The sequence below is a fragment of the Ciconia boyciana genome, chromosome 2 (genome assembly GCF_034638445.1).
Source record: "Ciconia boyciana chromosome 2, ASM3463844v1, whole genome shotgun sequence".
Taxonomy (NCBI): Eukaryota; Metazoa; Chordata; class Aves; order Ciconiiformes; family Ciconiidae; genus Ciconia; species Ciconia boyciana.
The window spans coordinates 114,708,321-114,725,479 of NC_132935.1; the positions used below are offsets into that span (position 1 = coordinate 114,708,321).

Here is a 17,159-nt window from a genome sequence, read left to right on the forward strand (position 1 = left end):
TGCTTTACATTCATTAGAAAAGGATTTAAGTTAAATCGTTTTCAGCTAAACTGATAGTGGACATGTAAGAAACTGCTGGGTTAAATAATCACTTTAATTTAAAGTCATGCAAGTATGTGCATATAGAAATTTGTGTGATTACCCACTGTTCTTTTTCTCCCTAGATATTCCAAGCAACTTTTTATGAGTTTCTACCCACTTTTCCAGATACTAGTCTCTTGCACTGATATTTGAAAATAGGAAATGCATACTTTCATGGTTTAAGACAAGTTATCTTCAATACAGGGGTTTTGCTATTTTCCCCTTGCCCAAAGTGTTAGTCTTATATAAAAAAAAGTCCTTGTTAATGAGTTTATGGAGCCTAATTTTCTATTGTTTTGCAATTTGTATTGCTAGTTTTGCCCCTGGAAAAAGGGGTAGGCAAAATGCAAGCAGATTAGAGTAACTGTATCTCAGATCGTATGCCCAGTTGTTCTCTGCCATTTTTTTCTGATGTAAAAGTAGTCCGTGATTTTATAACTTAGACTGTATCATCCATCATATGCATAAAACCGCTGATGTGAAATTGCCCTTATTGCCTTAATTTTTTTATATTTCCTAAACTTGTGAGTGCTTGAATTTGCAAGTGATACATTTTTATCCTAACTGTTCTGCACGTAATAAATTGTTTCCTCCGGCTGTAACCAAGGCTTTTACAAACTGATGGAATCAACAATATAGTGCATGTAGTTGCCAAGTACACTGTATTTTTAAGCATCTTCTTTCTCCTTTATAGGTTTGTCTGATGATGCAGCGGAGGAAGCAGAAAAGCCATGAAACCTGAACAGGACCCTCAGGAGGAATTTCTGTCTGATGTCAAATGCATTTATAATGCAGCAGTACCAATCCATTTTGCTCTGTACTGATTGCAGCTTCTGGAAGGAGAGGACTCTGCTAATTTATACAAAAAAAAGTTCAATTCTAATAATTTTGGTTGGGTCTCCCTGCCAACTACTAGCATCCTTTCTGTGAGCAAAGTTTAAGCATTTACCCAACTGTGGTAGGGGTGTTGTGTTATGTTTTGTGATATATCTGCCCTTTCTAAGGATTCAGTTGATTGATCAAAGACTGTTTACACATAGTTAAAAGCAACCTTTGTTTCAGGATATGTTTTATCTTTTTTTTTTTTTAAGATATTCTGAACTATACCTCCCTTTGAGATTATATTAACATTTGTTATATCACAGTTCTGACAAAAGATAACTATCTCGTTTCCTCCTGTACTAACATTCATTATTCCAGACAGCTGAATTCACCATCAGAAGAAAAACTGGTAATCCATCAATGTTTTTTTCCCCTCTCTCCTTGCTTATACAGACTCCTGCTCTCTAGAGATATAGAGTAAAATATGGTTACTGGACATAAAGGGCAAACCCTTTTGCCATTAACTATGTCACTATGAATGTAAATAAAGTTTACACTGTAAGTACCTTGAGCATAGCAACACATGGATCTTTTTATGGTTACCTGTGATTTCTGTTTTCTTGTCAATCAGTCTGTTCTAGTTATGGGTAAGATTTTCAAAAGTAACTAGTAATTTTTGAGTGCCTTAATTTTTATTAATCCAGTTGGAGGGTGCTTTGAGGGTTGAGTTTTTAGGAAGTGCTGAGTATTCACCTTGTGAAAGTCAGGTCCATGTGAGGTGCCTGAAATGCAACACCCAACAACTGCAGCAACCTTTGAGAGGACCTTGGCCTAGGGTTTGGAAGTGTCAGGCTCATGTCTGGATTCCTGCAAGCAAGTTGAGATATCAATAAAAGATACTTGGAACTGAAAATAACTGAGACCAGGTCAAGTGAAGTGTAAAAACCGGCATTTGAATGAGGTCTCGCCTGACTGTTGCTGGTTCATACCAAAATACAAGTTGCAGTCTTTTGGATGGCAGATAAAAAAAGCAAAACTGGTCTCAGCTTAGTTTCTGGTGGATGCAATTGCACAAGCCATCTCTGCATCTCATGCTCCTGTTGGTTTCCTCAACAGAGGTTCACCAACTCCTGTTCTAGCTGTAGAAGAGGTCCCTCCAACTCACTTCTGTGCTATTTCAGCAGAGGTTGTGACAGTTGCTGTGGTCTGTGCTAGACTTGATCTGTGGATAAAAAGGAGATGTTATTTTTCAAGATATCTTAAGCCATCAGCATTCATCATCTCCATATCTACTTCCAACCTCTTTGCATCTACCCCCAAAACAAAACCAGCTTTGCTCCACTTGCGCACCTGCTGCTTAACCCTCTGGTCCTACTCTGGCTCAGTAAACATGATATAACCATGTTTCATGGAGCCTTTTTCAGCATGTTAGCTATTAAATAGAGCTAAGTGGCCAGGGAACTGGGTAAGGCTTCTGATACCTCTGGGACTGAAGTGGGCAGCAACTCCCAATAAAAATGACTCTGTCCCCCAGGAGACCTCAGGTATCTACAAGTTGTGGGGACAGAAATCTTGCTTCTTTCCCAGGAAGGAAAAATCCTACCCCCTGCTTCTTATGGAGTGATTCTGCTGCCTGAATTTTCTTCACTCTGATCCCTCCCCTGTGGTTTTTGTCAGGAGGGTGGTATCCAACCCATTGTCAAGGTACCCTGCTGCACTGTGAAAATTACACAATAAAATAATCTCCTGTAGTCCCTGTACACATTGCAATGACCAAAGAAAATCCATGGAGAACTAATCAATTACTGTAGCTATTAGGCTTAAACTTTAACTATAGATCTCAAATCTTCTTTTGTCCTCTTGTCAGCGACTACTAGGTAATCTAGAAAAATCAACCACAGTTACTACTGAAAGCCTGTACCAGAATGGTGTAGAATCCTGGACCAAAGAGTCCTAAGCTATAGGTGTATAATATAGCTGGAAAGCACACTACTATGAGACTTCTGTAAAATATATTACTCTGTCATAATTACCATTATTGAATGTGATCCCAGTGCTCAGAGCTGCCTGGCTTCATTGGGAGTTCAGGGTAAACAACGAGTAGGCACTCAGGTCAATTATATCATCCACTCTTATTTACGTTATTTTCTGTCATTTTAAGATGTAAGGCTCAGAAGGACTCTTATTTGCCTTTTCTGCTCCATGCTTTGCAGAATGAGGTCTCATGAGAATAGTTTTACAGAAAGGGGAAAACATACTGGTAATAAAAAGAAAAAAAAAAAAGGTAGAACTGTCTATAGTAGTAATGTATGACCTCTTTGTATATTGCACTAAATTGCGGTATTTGATAGTATCATCAGGATTTAAAAGAGAAATACAGTTGCATTGAGTAAAAATTACTTAGTTTCCCCCAATGCCAAATAGTCCATCTAATTCAGAGGAAGGAAGTAATTGAAATATAGTCATTTACACAGCAGGCTAAGAGGAAATATTGTAAAGTAATTCTTAGAGGTTCTCAAATGTAGTTTGAATTTTTAAGAAAGTTCTTTTTGGCTGGAAAAAAAAATCAGGCCAATTACAGGAAGTTTTGAAGTTAGAGAGCTGGCCAACTGAAAAATGTAAGGCAACATTGCTGGTTTGGGGGGACCAAATGTTTGGTTCTCATCGACGATGTTTCTGAGGCTGAGACAGACGTTGCTGGCTGATCAAACTGTTCTGAACAGGATTTTAGAGTAATGCCTGGTCAGCTGTTATGGTCAGCTTAAATACGCAGCCTGTCCGCACGTTTAGTCATTAAAAAATTTTATATGTTTAGGTGGCTCACAGATAAAAATGAATTTTAAATGATCATTTTATTGAAATTAATTTTGTATTTGTATATCTAAAAGGAATTTTGTGACATTTTGAAAACCACGCTGTGAGTCATGGCAACTTTATTATATTTGTGCTATAGCACTTTGAAATGCATTTTCTAAGATAAGTCCTAATGTAAAATAGATACGTTTTATTTCTGTTAAACAGGTAAATACTTCTAGAGTTTATTTTCTCGGAAGAGTTTATTTTCTGAATGTTATTGTCCAAGGGCTTTTCTTTAATTTTGTTTTTTGTGCTGTTGAAATTTAGAAAAACAGATTAAAACAATTACCACTCTGATGACCAAAATCTGGAGGTCTGGGCTCTGCTGATCTTTGGGGCTTTGAACACAATGCTGAGTTCAAACTAGGACTGTGGTTTCCAGCTCCAGATTGATTATTCTGTCCAACTATTATTAAACTATGACACAGAAAACCAACATTTCTTTAATTTCAAGGGGCTGGGTTTTGCTTTATAATGTCTTGTCTTTTTCTCTTCTTCAGCATTTACTGTACAGCGAGCATTAGAGATAAGTTTCAATATTCTTGTATTGCTTATAAAGAGTAATTTACTGCCATAAACTGAAATTTGCTGAGCAGAGACTGTATTTCTATGTGAAGTCGTTCCGGCATAAAAAAAATACAGAGTATGCATTATATTGAATAAGCATCTTTCCTTCTTATCAGAATATCCTGTTTATAAATAATCTGTTAAAAAAAAATGCTGCAAAGGTGCTGTAAAATATATGACGTACTCCTGAAATCAAGCTTCTGTATCGCTTCTTTATTTGAAATTAACCTTTCCCGTAGCCTTGTTTGTTGTCATGACATCATGCTGCTTTGTTCATTTTCTCCTTTGTACCATAAGGTTCCTCCAGTATTTATGTGGTATCTTCATACGCTGTTTGCAGGTGACTTAGTTCCTTTGCAGCTCAAAAGTAAAGTTTGCATAGTTTTTTGCTGGTTCGTGAGCCTTGATCCTCTTGAGGGGACAGAATGCCCCCAGGTCCTGTTGAAACAACTGGGAGGCACTCGGTGTCTACAGGGCTGGGTTTATAATTAGCAAAAGTGGTTTTGAATGCCTTGAATTAGAAGAGTGTTTTTGAATGCCTTTTTTTCTATGAGAATTTATTCTAATACTGCAGTAGACCAAGTTCAACACAAGTTTGATATTCCTATAAAGACTGAAAAACATTGCTTGGTTTAGAGTCTGAAACTCCTCTCTACTTGTCTGTCTCCTGTCTTGTAAATTCTTATAATGGTCAATAGGATCAGGAATTATTATTTCTGTCCTTCTCCTTTGCAAGATAGCTAGCTGTTTATTGTATAGAAGCTGCTAATTTGGGGGAACATGCTTTATCCAGGAGACCAGCAGATCACAGCAGAGACACCTAGCACTTTTGTTAGCAATAAATGTATAGCAAGTGATTTAGTTAATCATGGGATGGAAGCATAACCCAGTTAATTGATTTGATGTGGTGTTCTCTGACAATGTGTCCTGATCACTGTATCTTTACATCTGCTGTAGCAAGGAGTACAAACAAATGCAACATGCAAGTACATTTAAATAAGTATAACTGTTATTTTAAAATATTGTGCTATTTTCCAAGAGTTTCATGTTGTCGAAAGCAGGAAAGGGAGTAAAATACCATTATATTTTCATATGCACTCATTGTAGGTTGATGTTGCCTTTGCATGCACTGTCATGTGCTTAGATTTACTATGAGACATTCATGCTTGCAGATGAACCTGCTGTATTGAAAATTTCAGTATCCATCCTCATTCTTAAAATGAAAGGATTGAGCAAAATCATGTTTTTCTAGCAGGAAAAAAATCGCAAAAGTAACCAGGAGCCCTGGAAGAGATCCACGCCCTCAGGCTACAGCATGTAAACTGATGTTAGCTCTAATGCGAGTATTTTCCATTTGATATATAGCATGAATATGTTGTATTATTCCCTTGTTTGCTAGCACCACTTTAACACTACACTCTCATAATAAAAAATATTTCTTTTGGAAATTATTTTTGGCAAAACCAGTTAAGACTCCAGAGGAAAATGATAACAGTGTTTGATAAGATAATTTGATTCATCTTTATAACCAGAATAGAGACTTGGAGTGCTTCCTAAGTGGGAATGATCATTGCAGATCATAGCTTACGCTCCACCACAGCTCTAGCTGGGTGCAGACTGACAGTGTGTTCAGCTGCAGAAACAAGGTAAAAGCTGTTCTGATTATGTAAGCTGTTGCCTGATCAGAAATCTTGAAGGGAGGTCAGTTATCCTGAGTCATTACTGTAACCTGATTAGAGGCCCAAATCTATTTTCGCTGAATTTAACTGAGTATTTTGCCATTGATTTTGACAAGAGAGCATCCATACTCTTCTACTGGAGGCTGTGTATCATAATAAGATGACATATAAGCACCATGTAACTCCTAGCTAGATGATGTAATAAATTATGAGGGTCACTCCAAAAGGTACTACTCCCAAAATACAATATGCATGAGGGTTAGCTAGTCAGTATTAAATAGCTGCTGCATTCCACCCCAGAAGTAGTTGCTTCTCTGTAGAGAGTGATGCTGCATGTGAAATAGGCCCTTGCAAAATAAAACCCCAGAGCATTTTATACATGTTACTTCCGCCACTTATGAGATGACCACTCTCAGGATCATGTATAGCAGCTTTTCAACAACCAAAGCAGCACTATGAAATAGTTTAGGAAATCAAGCAATGAACAGCATGCTCCCCTTCTCCTCCCCAACCAAGAGAGTACGGGAGGAAAGTATTTCCGGGACACCTTCTGTTAAGAAGGATGCGCTTACTTAATTTGGCATTTGATCAAGAGAAAGCTTGGCCCTCTATCTTTTAAAGAGTCGCCATGGTTTCTCTAAATTGATGATGATGTTGTTGTTGTTACTATTTCCTGAATTTCACATACTATTCAAAAATTGGCACCTCCAGTCTCCTGTCATTATACTGAGACATTTTATCATTGTTAATGAATGTAGCATAGGTGCTATTCTTAGACAACCTTAGGAAACAATAAGGGTTTTGATCCAAGGATGGCTTGGACCAGTCCTCCTTACTCTGCTAAATCTGATGAGACCGTATCGCGAAGTCTACAGAGTGTTTGGGAAAGAAATGAGTTTTTATTGTATTGATTTTGTTACTGTGTTAATTTTAAAGAATAGACCAGTTCTACAGCATCTTGGAAGTGTTAGAGAATATATGAAGAAGTTGGTCTATAACAGATGATATTCCAATTCATTATGAAGCAAGCATTCAATAATTAATAGTTACTTCAAGTGCCCACAATATATTATAATCGTGGTTGGATTCAATTACAAGAGACATAAAGGGGATTATTGTACTTTTTCTTCCCCTGATGGTATAATGAAGTGGAGGCAGTTGGGATCCATAAATATTGGAGAACAGTCAAATTGCTACATGTATAACAGAAACTGCTTTTTCCAGCTGTCTGGATGTGTAGTGTCTTTCCTTCTGCTTGAGCAATGACTGTAACTAGGAACTGGTGAGAATACAGCTTGGTTAACATGGTGTGATTGCTTCTGAATAGAAACAAAGAGAGTTTCTCTTGGCAGCATATTTGAGTGCCATGTTCCAGCATTAACTAGATATTTCATGGTGGTACGACATGTATCTTTCATCATGACACTGGACAGCTGCTTTGCAGACTTCAGGGTGCAAGTTCCAAAAGCAATCAGGAGTCGTGACTTGTGAGGGGGGTGTTTTTCCCATTGTTCTGGGCAACAGTATTTCAGCTGTAAGGATTTGCCCCTTCTGGCAGTGACCAGAAGGCCTGGGAGGAGGAAGAGGAGACCCAAGGAGCTGGAGAGTTCACTTAACTCTTTGATTCCCAGCAGGATTGTGTCCTAAAGCTCCCATGCCAGCTGCCACAGAGGAATATATCCTCCTGAGAAGAGGCATCTCACCTGAGTAAGACTGTGCCCCCAGGATTAGTACATTCAGGTGTTTGGTGGTCAGGCAGCAGGGCTGGATGCAGTGATAACAACCAGCTTGACATCAGTAAAAGAAGACTGAAAATTAATTTTTCTGTGTCCAAACAACCGAAGAAGAATATGGACAATATGACTGGCCTTCCAGAATAGCTATGGTTTATCATTGCTGTGTCAGTTGTACCTATCTAATCCCACACCACTGCAAATCAAGAGATTGAAAGTCACAGGAAAGCAAGGTCCAAGCAGAAGTGGATGATACTTCCTTACTGCAGGCAAGCAGGACTGTAGAAGGTAAAGGGTGGTCTTCTATGTAAGTGCCAGAGGTGAGATTGGCAAAAACTAGTTGGAAGGGAGTTGCAGATGTGTAGGTGGTTATAGATTGTGGATGGTACATGCTTAGTGTACCAATAATTTATTTTGTTTTTCTATTTTTGTGTCTTCTTTTTTAACAAGGTAATTTTCATTCAGTCAGCATTCATTAGCTCAGCTCATGGGGAGAGGAGTCCGTCCTTTGCTTTTAGTCCTTCTCGTCATCCACATTTTGTAGACAGCAGTCACTCTTGCAATCATGTCATTCATTTCTTTTCCTTTTTGCTGCCTTTTTTCTACCAAATCCCATTGACCATAAATTGATGATTTTGCCCAGCAGCCACTTTGTAGATGTGTTTTAAAATTCTGAAAGAAGGAAAACTTGCAGCAAAATGAGTGTTTTGGTTAGACCTTTGAAATACAATGTAACTATTCTTCTCTGGGATGAATAACATTGCTTTCAGCATCAGGAAAATAAGGAATGGAAAACCAAATGTGCTCTAAAGAAGTTGAAGCTTTTTTAAAGGGCTACTGCCCAAGTATGTCATCCAGTGGAGGAAAGTTGGTAGCTGCATTGTTTTTTGTAAGTCAGCTACCCAGACGGTGATGTGATACCTTTTATTGGGCTAACCAAAGTTAAAATTAGAACTGAGCAAATAAATCCCAATGAGTAACAGAGTTAATACATTTAACCTTTCTTGCTTCTCATTAAGATCAACTTTTTCAAACCTGGCCACTGATTTTTGGCTTCCAGTTTACAGCATGCCAGGAGAGGACCTGATTGCTAAGCCTGGTGATCTTCCTACCGTCAGCTTGGCAACTTTGATCGCACAAAAACTAATAGGCACAAAGATACAGTCTGGTCCTACTTGTTCAGGATTATTGCACTGGCCAGAAAAACAATTTCTACAAATGCTCTTCCACCTGTCTGTCATTGGAGATAGCCAGCACACAAATCTGAACCCTGAGTGTTTAGCTGAGTTAGGCTTCTTAGGTCTCAAACGTGGGCACATCCATTCCTCTATGGCTAAGCTAGGAAGTGAGTTCAAGCATTTACCTGTATGTTTGTTTATTTGGGTTGCTATAGTAGAGCTGGGGGAGGCTTTGTGATAACATTTATGGAAACCTGCATGCACTGTGACCTTTTGTATAGAGGATTGTTACTAAATCACTTACTGATTTGAAACTCATTTGACTTCTGATTTGAAACTCATTCCTCTCTTTCTCTCTGGTCATTGTCTTCACTACTGTAAATTCTGATTCCCCAAATTTAAAGACAAATTATTCCTTCTCTGTATCACTTTTACCCCTGTTGATAGCTACCTCTCCTTCAAAAGCAGCCATGCAGTACTGCAAGTGAAGTGAGCAGCACAGCAGAGGTAAGCAGGTCAAACCGCCTGTAAATAGTGAAGTTGTAGAACTCTCACTGATTCAGCATCCAGTGGGTGCAGCGGAGCAGTTTCCAAAATGGTAAACTTACTCACCAGGGTGGCCAGAGGATATTTTTGTTCAGAAAAAAACCAGACAGGCGATATAAGCAAAAGGAGCACCCTTCTTCTTAATTTCTTGTGCTTACTTCATCGTTACTTGGGGCTAGACTGTTAGTCATGTGGCTTCTGTGGTGAGAAGATTGTGAGTTTGACTCTCTGCTAGGACAAGCTGAAACTGGGGTAGTCGAGGTTCCGACAGTGTGCCTGGGCAGCCCCACAGCCATGTACTAGCCCTTTTCTCCTTCTCCCCCTCTCCCCACACATCCACAGGCTCCTCTGTGCTCCTGAGCAGGTCAGAAGCGGGGATGCTCAGTTTTACTTCTCAAGAGTAAATCTCCTGCTCCAGCACACGACTCCAGCAGAGGCTGCGCCTGCAGTCAGGCTGTGCCAGCATCCCTCAAGACTTGCCATGGATTCCCCTAGCTCTGTGCCTCTGCCTGGCTCCTGTCATAAAAGGCTCCCCTTTATATATTTTCCATGCTTTGTAAACTATAGCACCAGGTGGTGCTTAGAAAATACTCATAAACCAGTGTAATAGTTTTGTGCCTCTCCCTACAGGCTCCCACGTCTCTCTTCATCTTCACTGTGTGTCCACGGGGATATTTTTGGGTTAATGTACCACACTGTCTCTGCTAGGCTTGGCTCAGTCCCTGTCCTTTCCCTTGCTAAGGCCTGCATTATCAAAACTAACTGATAATTTGGATTGTGCTCATTTTTTAGATAGCCCAATTAAACTCAAGGCCTGTGGCTCAGCCTGGGAACCCAGAAAGTGAGACTCCAGATTTGGACAATTTGTTTGTGGGTGAATAGAGCTATTGTTTGGCTGCTCCCATGCTCATACCTCTGCAATCCAGCTGGATTCTGCTAGCTGTTAAAAAATACTTAGTTTGCATTACACCTCTTCTAGGAGTAAACAAAATATAGCTTTCAGAGCCATCTTTTCTTCTTTGTTTCTTCTAGTTTGCATCATGTAAATTCGAACTGTCTTGTCTTAATCCTTTTCTGCACTTGGGCCAGCAGCCGAAAGCCTGCAAAAGTATGTGTGTTTTATCCTCTGCACTCTACAGAAACAGCTTTACAAACCACAGAGACTATTTTAAAATAAATGGCCATTTTTTGAAATCCTATCATTACAAAGCCAAGGCTTGATTGTTGTCCTCTGAGTGCTTCATAGCAGCAAAATTCCTGCATTTTGGGAAGTGTGCTGTCTATTCATCCAGTTGGAGTGGATCCAAAAGCAAAGCGTGGAACCATTGTGAGCACTAGCTAGGGCTCACAATGTTACTTTCTCTAATAGATGGCCTGTATTGTCATTTTGTGGAATGCTCAGATGTCAATTCATCATCATTTGGAGTGTGGGGATGATTTTTAATTTTTAAGTAAAAATCATTTGTGTGCATCTTTAAGAAGTCCAGTCGCTTTCATTACTTCTGGCACAAGAGAACTGAAAGCAGCTCCACTGTGGGGCAGTGAAACCCTCAGTTCTGTGATTTATTATTTGATATTTTTCTTTATTAATATGAATGTTTATGAAGGTAAACACATGCTTCAAAACAAGTCCATCTAAGAAAGTAGTTGTGAAAGTTAAGAAATACCATCCTGGATGATCTCTTAGGGAAAGGTTGGGGTCTCCATCCTGCAGGTGCTCCACGCTGTGCGTGTCCTGAGCAAGCAATCCAAGCAATGCCGGCGGACAGCCAAGTCACGCAGCTTGCTTGGCGTAGTCTAAGTACAGGGGCAGTCTCACGCCTTTTCTCCGAAGGTTTCCAGTTAGACTTTTGGGTTTGTTTCTGTCTAGCTTCCATGAAACCACTGGCTCCCTAGGAAAGCCTAGACACTGACAGCTGCTTAGCTGAGTTTGTGGATTAATTTAAGTCTGGCGCCAGTTTGAATGCGAGGGCTAACAGGTTGCAATGGAGTGGACTGTCCTTGGCTGCTTCTGGTACCATGATCACATCCCCCCCGGCCAGAGGTGTGGCTGTCTGTGTGCACAGTGCTCAGTGCTGCCACTTTCAGAGGGCTACGGACCCAAATTCCTCCTCCTGGGAGCCCCAGGAGATGCACCCCCTTGGGAGAAGAGGCCTGTTCCTTGGGTAACCCAACACAGAGTGAGCCTGAACACAGGAGCACCCCGATGCTGTAGTCGCCCTGCTTTTGAATGGTATTATCCTGGCTTCCTCTGGGGACCTGCTGCAACAAGTGCTTACAGGAGGGCCTTCTGCTATGGTGTGATTATTCTTATTGACCTCATCGGGGCTACTCTGGTGTGTGAATGTTTCCTGGGGAAGGGTCTAAATTATGCGGTCTATGAGCATGGTGAGCAGTTTCCAAAGTACTTCCAGCATCGTCATGTTCTTTTCATTTAATAATAGCTATCTTATTTATTATCAGACTTCCATAATGATACAAACTACAGCCATACAGACTGACTTCAATTTGATGAAAACATAAGAATTTTAAAGCCAATTTGATCAAAACCTAACCATATTAAAACCAGTTAGAATTTTAAGTGACTTGGTAAAGAGGTAGCTCTGTGTTGTTTTTCAAACTAGCTTAATTAAAACCCCAAAGCCACAAATTCTGTTCTGAAAATAGTTTATCACCACCCAGCCTCTCACAAGACATCGTTTTGTATGTCAGAATACCTGCCAGCCACTGCCTTGAGACTTCAGAGTCTACGTTTAAAGATATCTAAAATAAATAGTGTACACCACATGCAAATACATATTTAAAATTCTGTGAAGCATTAAAAATGTTGATTAATTGTTTTCTTTGGTCACAGGTAATTCAGCTGACTCTCTTGGGTTTAACCTGTTAGTATATACAAGACATGTGACTGATACTTTCCCAAAGTAAATACTATTCCCTGTCTCTGTTCACCTCATGCTTCTAAATGATGTATTTAGAAGTATGCTACTGTCAGAGAACTTGGGGATTTGGCAGAAACCCCCTACAGATCTGTGTAATGAGACCAAAAGCCCACCTCTGGCACATTTAATGATGCTCTCGTCTCCCCCTGAAAGAGCCTTAGATAGGTGAGAGGCAGGTAGATGAATTACAGTGCCTTCTGGAAGTACATTTTTTCTCTTGCCCAAGTGGCTGTGTGTTTTTGGTGAAGGTCTGAGATTAATCTGACCTGGGTGAATCGGTAGCAAAATGAGGGTTTTTTAACAAATTTCTACTTTGTTGTTGCTAGTATACTTGCTTATTTCTGCTTTTTTCTGTACTCTTGTCTACTTTTGGGTTTAAGCACACACAGAATATCCAGGGCTTAATTAGTCAGTCAGATTGGTGGGCAGTTCAGTGTAAGTATGAAATCCTGTAGTATTGCTTCTTTAATAATGGCTATATTAGTCATTATGAAACTACATAACTAGCACAAGTTTCAACAGATCAGTGCAGGATTATCCTGATTTGTTCATGTATATTATCTGAACATATCCTGATGGTTGCAGCTGAAAAAGACTGCTTATGATTGTCAGTTCATTGCTCTTTATATGTGTGGTACTGTCAGTCAGTAGGACAGATCAGGTATTAATGCTAATTGAGTGTGCTTCATTTAGATCAGAAGCCAAGAAGAAATAATAGGGAGGAATTCTTACCTATACCAGCTGTAATGTTGCGTAGCCAATTTTCTACAACAACCCAACCAACCAAACAAAACCCCAAAAAAACAAAACCCAAAACACTAAAAAACAAACAAAAAACCCACTGATACTCGAAACCCAAACACTTAAAAAAAAAAAAAAAAAAGGTAATTCTTACATTGCTTAAGCTTTGTATCTGGAAAATAACAACAAATAGGAGTTCTTTGTAAAACTGTCTTTTGTTTTCAGATAAAAAAAGTATGCTGCATTAATTGTGGGGACAGTAAAAGCGAATGTCCTGTACAGCCAAAGCCAGATGAGCAAAAAGAAAAAGTACATTCTGAGAACAAACCAAGAGAGCGCTTCGCTCGTGTGGGAGCAAGGCATCGTTAGCACATACGGATGAGGTTGCTAGAAGCAGCTCTGCGGTTCAGGTTAGCTGTGGAAGCAGCTCCAGCTCATCCCTGCTCTGGGGCTGCAGGGCTCTGGTCTCCCAACACCGCCGCCTGCCAGCAGCTGCACCGCACAGCAGCTCCTCTGGTTCGCCTGCCATCCTCGACAAGCTGTAACTTTTTTATTATAGATGGCTTAAAATTAATGGCCCTTAGTCTCCTCTCGCTCATTTGAGTGTGAAGGATGGCAGCCATGTGAAGGAAAGGAGGCTCCGACTTGGTGCATTTCATTCCTCAAACCTCACCTCTGAGTTTTTAAGCCTGTAGTTGTCATTCAAAAAAAGTCCTGGGAGAGATTCTGCTGTAAAACAAGACCAGCAGCAGGAGGAATGGACTCACGGGGTAGAGTCTCAGTAGGTGAAGTGATGATCTTACAGGATGCATGCCACTGGAAACTTGTCTTTTAGCAAAAATGCGTGCCTTTGCCTTTCTGTGCTTGGTAGAGGCAGCTGCTTTTGAACTGGATCCTGGCTGGAGGGAAAAATCTTCTGTCAAAATAAGCATGTCTCTTTTTGGGGGGAGCAGGGGATGGGATCAAGAATTTCTGCACGTGCAGAGCGGCTGTCTGTAGTACAGAGAGGGTCCATCCTCTGCAACCATCAATCTTCCATTTCATAAAATGTTTCTCGAGTACTCTTTTTTTGTTGCATTTATTAGTTAGTGTAGCAGCCAGGCAAAATGCAGCTTTGGTTCGTCTCACAAATTGAAAACAAAGAAGTACCTCGTCTATGTCACTCTTCATGTGGTTTCGTTAGCTCTTACCCTTTATCAGACACAGCAGATGTTCAAGGGTAAACCTAACACAAAAACACATAACTCTCACAAAATATTTTTTATTATCTCTGGAAGACAAACTATTTACAGCAGCAAAGTAAGAAAAAGGAGTACAATAATATGCCACTTTACTCTGCTTGGCCTATGGCCTCTTGAATAGCTTCTGCTGGGAAGTTAAGACATAGTTAAGTTAAGACAGCAGCAGCATTTCTGTTATAATTCACCTTTTTGTTGTTGTTTTAGCATATTTGATATGGACTAATACAGCAGTCTATTGTCTCCATATTGGAGCGGTATTTTCTGCTGCATACAAGTATTTTTCAGTTTGAGGTACCAGTGGCATTCATATCCAGTTTAGTTGATGCTCTGTTCGTTTGGTTTGCATTTGTACGAATACAAATGATGAGGAACATTTTGCAATCAGAAACTCCCTTTTGTAAGGCTAACTTTTTTGAGTTCTTAGAAAATATAATTTAAACAATAGAAGGATGCAAGTTTGACTGTGCCAGGACATTTTATGTTAATAAACTTTTAAAATATTACTCGTTATCTTTGTCTTGCCACAAATAAATTAAATGCTTTGCATGTTCCAGGGGTTTATGGAAAACTGTCAAAATGATGAGTTGTTTGATAAAGTTTATAAACATTTATTCAAGTGAGTCTCACTGTAACTTTTAGATACTTTCTTGTACTTTTATTTAAGGACTTTGACTGTATGCCATTTTAATCCTGTTACAGTTTTAAAACTTCTTAGTGTGGTCTCCAGACCTCATTTACATCCATTTAGTTTTCTGAATATTTTGTAGTAGGGGAGCTTTGTCAGGAGCACCTCTTTGATATACTCAAGCCAGTCTTGAGGTTTACTAACATTATCTCCTGGAGGAAAAGTGGCCATGCAAGAAATACTGTTTGTTCACACTGGTAGATACTCTTAAGTTTAAAACATGATTAAGCACAGAAAGGAATGAACACGTGTAAACATTTGAAAGGCTGCAGCCCAGCTCAGTATGACTGAACTGTGAAGACCTGATCAGCCACCGAAGGTTAAACAGTAGAGTAATGGGCACCCACTCTCCTGCATGACAGTGCGATGTCTCCATCACGATCCTATGAGTTACTACGGAGCTTCCTGATTGCTGTGTGCTGATGCACCATGATAATAAAATACTTTCCCAAATTACAGGTGTCTCTGCAAGAATTTGCAGGGTTGAAGCTTATCAGACCCACGCCTCCAACTATAGCAAATGTGTCTGAACTTCTTTTTGATTTTGTAAGTTATTGGATTGAAAGTTCTTTATTTTTAGTAAAATGTTAATAGCGATAGAAGTGTGTAAGCTCAATCTGATAAGCAAACCACCTTCAGTGCCTTGTAAATGTATAGTCTTTTAGCAAAACAGAACTGGAAATAGTGGGTTGTACCAATTTACATAGCCTTCAATACAGTGTTTATCAGAGACATATTTTCTTTATTTTGAGAAGTCTCATAAATACAAAGAAACTGTGTTAAAATAATGCATAGCAACATAAAAGTAATAAAAGCAGGGATACTCCCAGTGCCAATGTATATGCATTTCTATACAGCATATTTATTGCACACTTTCTTACATGGTAAGGGACCCTTAGGAAGACCTATGCCCAAGACCTAGAAGAGTGAATTTCCCAAACAAAAGAAAATACACGTGAATTCTAGTAATTCAGTGCCTTCCTCCACTTCTGGAAGAATTCTCTAGCCCATGAAGAACAGGCCTTCTAGCGATTTTGACTTGCCAGTAAAACAGATAATCATGAAGAAAAATGTGAATGTGATCACTGTCTTCTTCACTGTTACTATTGTTAACCATAAAGCTTTTTTTTCTTTTTAAGTGGGTGCTGACTCGAACCTTTATTATGATCAGCTAATGGCTGACATTGTTTTATGGCTGACCACTGTGAAAGCATCACTGGAAAAGGAGCTGAATTACATACAAAGTGGTATTTGTGAAGAGCTACCGCTCCATAAAGCTGGGTGAGCCCAGGCTGACCAATAAACAGAACTAATGAACGCATCCTTTCAATAACAACTGATACCATGTGATGCTTATACAAAAGAGATAAAGGTTTTGATGACACGACTTCTGTTTTAACTGCTGGCATACAACAAAGTATCTGTGCATGTCCGATAGCGGGACAGTTTTCCATGTGACCCTCTGATTTTGCTAAAATTACCACAGCTTTGAATGTTGCTTGGAAAAATAAGTACCTTGAAACTGTACTTAATGCAGCATTACAACCAGAAAGGATGCTGACCTCTGATAAGGTAGACTTGGGAGACAGGGTAAGGGAGAGGTAAAAAGCTGAGACAAACCCCATACCTGTAACACTGAATGGGTGAAACTAAGGTGGGAGGATTAAGATGGCATATCTCCCTCCCAGGCTGGGTTTTACTTCATGAGAGATTTAAATGAGTGATCTTCCTCCGTGACAGGTCACCATTATCGATATCAGGAAGAAACAGAGGCTGCTGCTAACAACGAGCATCTCCCCTCTTCCCCGATGAGAGGGGAGATAGGGAACCAGGGCATCGGGAGGCTCGGAGACAGCACGAGTCCTCAGCAGGCTCTTTTACTGGGCAGCTAACAGTCTGTGAAGTGTGGTGTAGGCATGGTACGGGGAGGCTTAGAGTCCCATTTGAGCAGGTGTTTCAAGCAATGGAGACGGACAAATTCCTCACCCCAACACTGGTACTTCTACAAAAGAGGCACGGACCCAGTGAGCTCATCCCATGGACAATATTTTCTTCTGGCAGATGTTATTTCAGGGTAAGTTTAAGGCC

The 17,159-nt window shown here is 39.9% G+C and overlaps 1 protein-coding gene across 7 annotated transcripts in view; it reads left to right on the top strand.

The window, feature by feature from the left end:
* The window catches only part of BBS9 (Bardet-Biedl syndrome 9), a 309,847-nt gene extending 305,355 nt beyond the window's left edge, over positions 1-4,492 (top strand). For all 7 annotated transcript variants that reach the window (XM_072853644.1, XM_072853649.1, XM_072853643.1 and 4 more), the window contains one exon: positions 776-4,492. In XM_072853644.1, the coding sequence (XP_072709745.1) occupies positions 776-816 (41 nt within the window). In that variant the 3' untranslated portion in view covers positions 817-4,492. The remainder of the gene's footprint in view (positions 1-775) is intronic.
* The last annotated feature ends 12,667 nt before the right edge of the window (positions 4,493-17,159 follow it).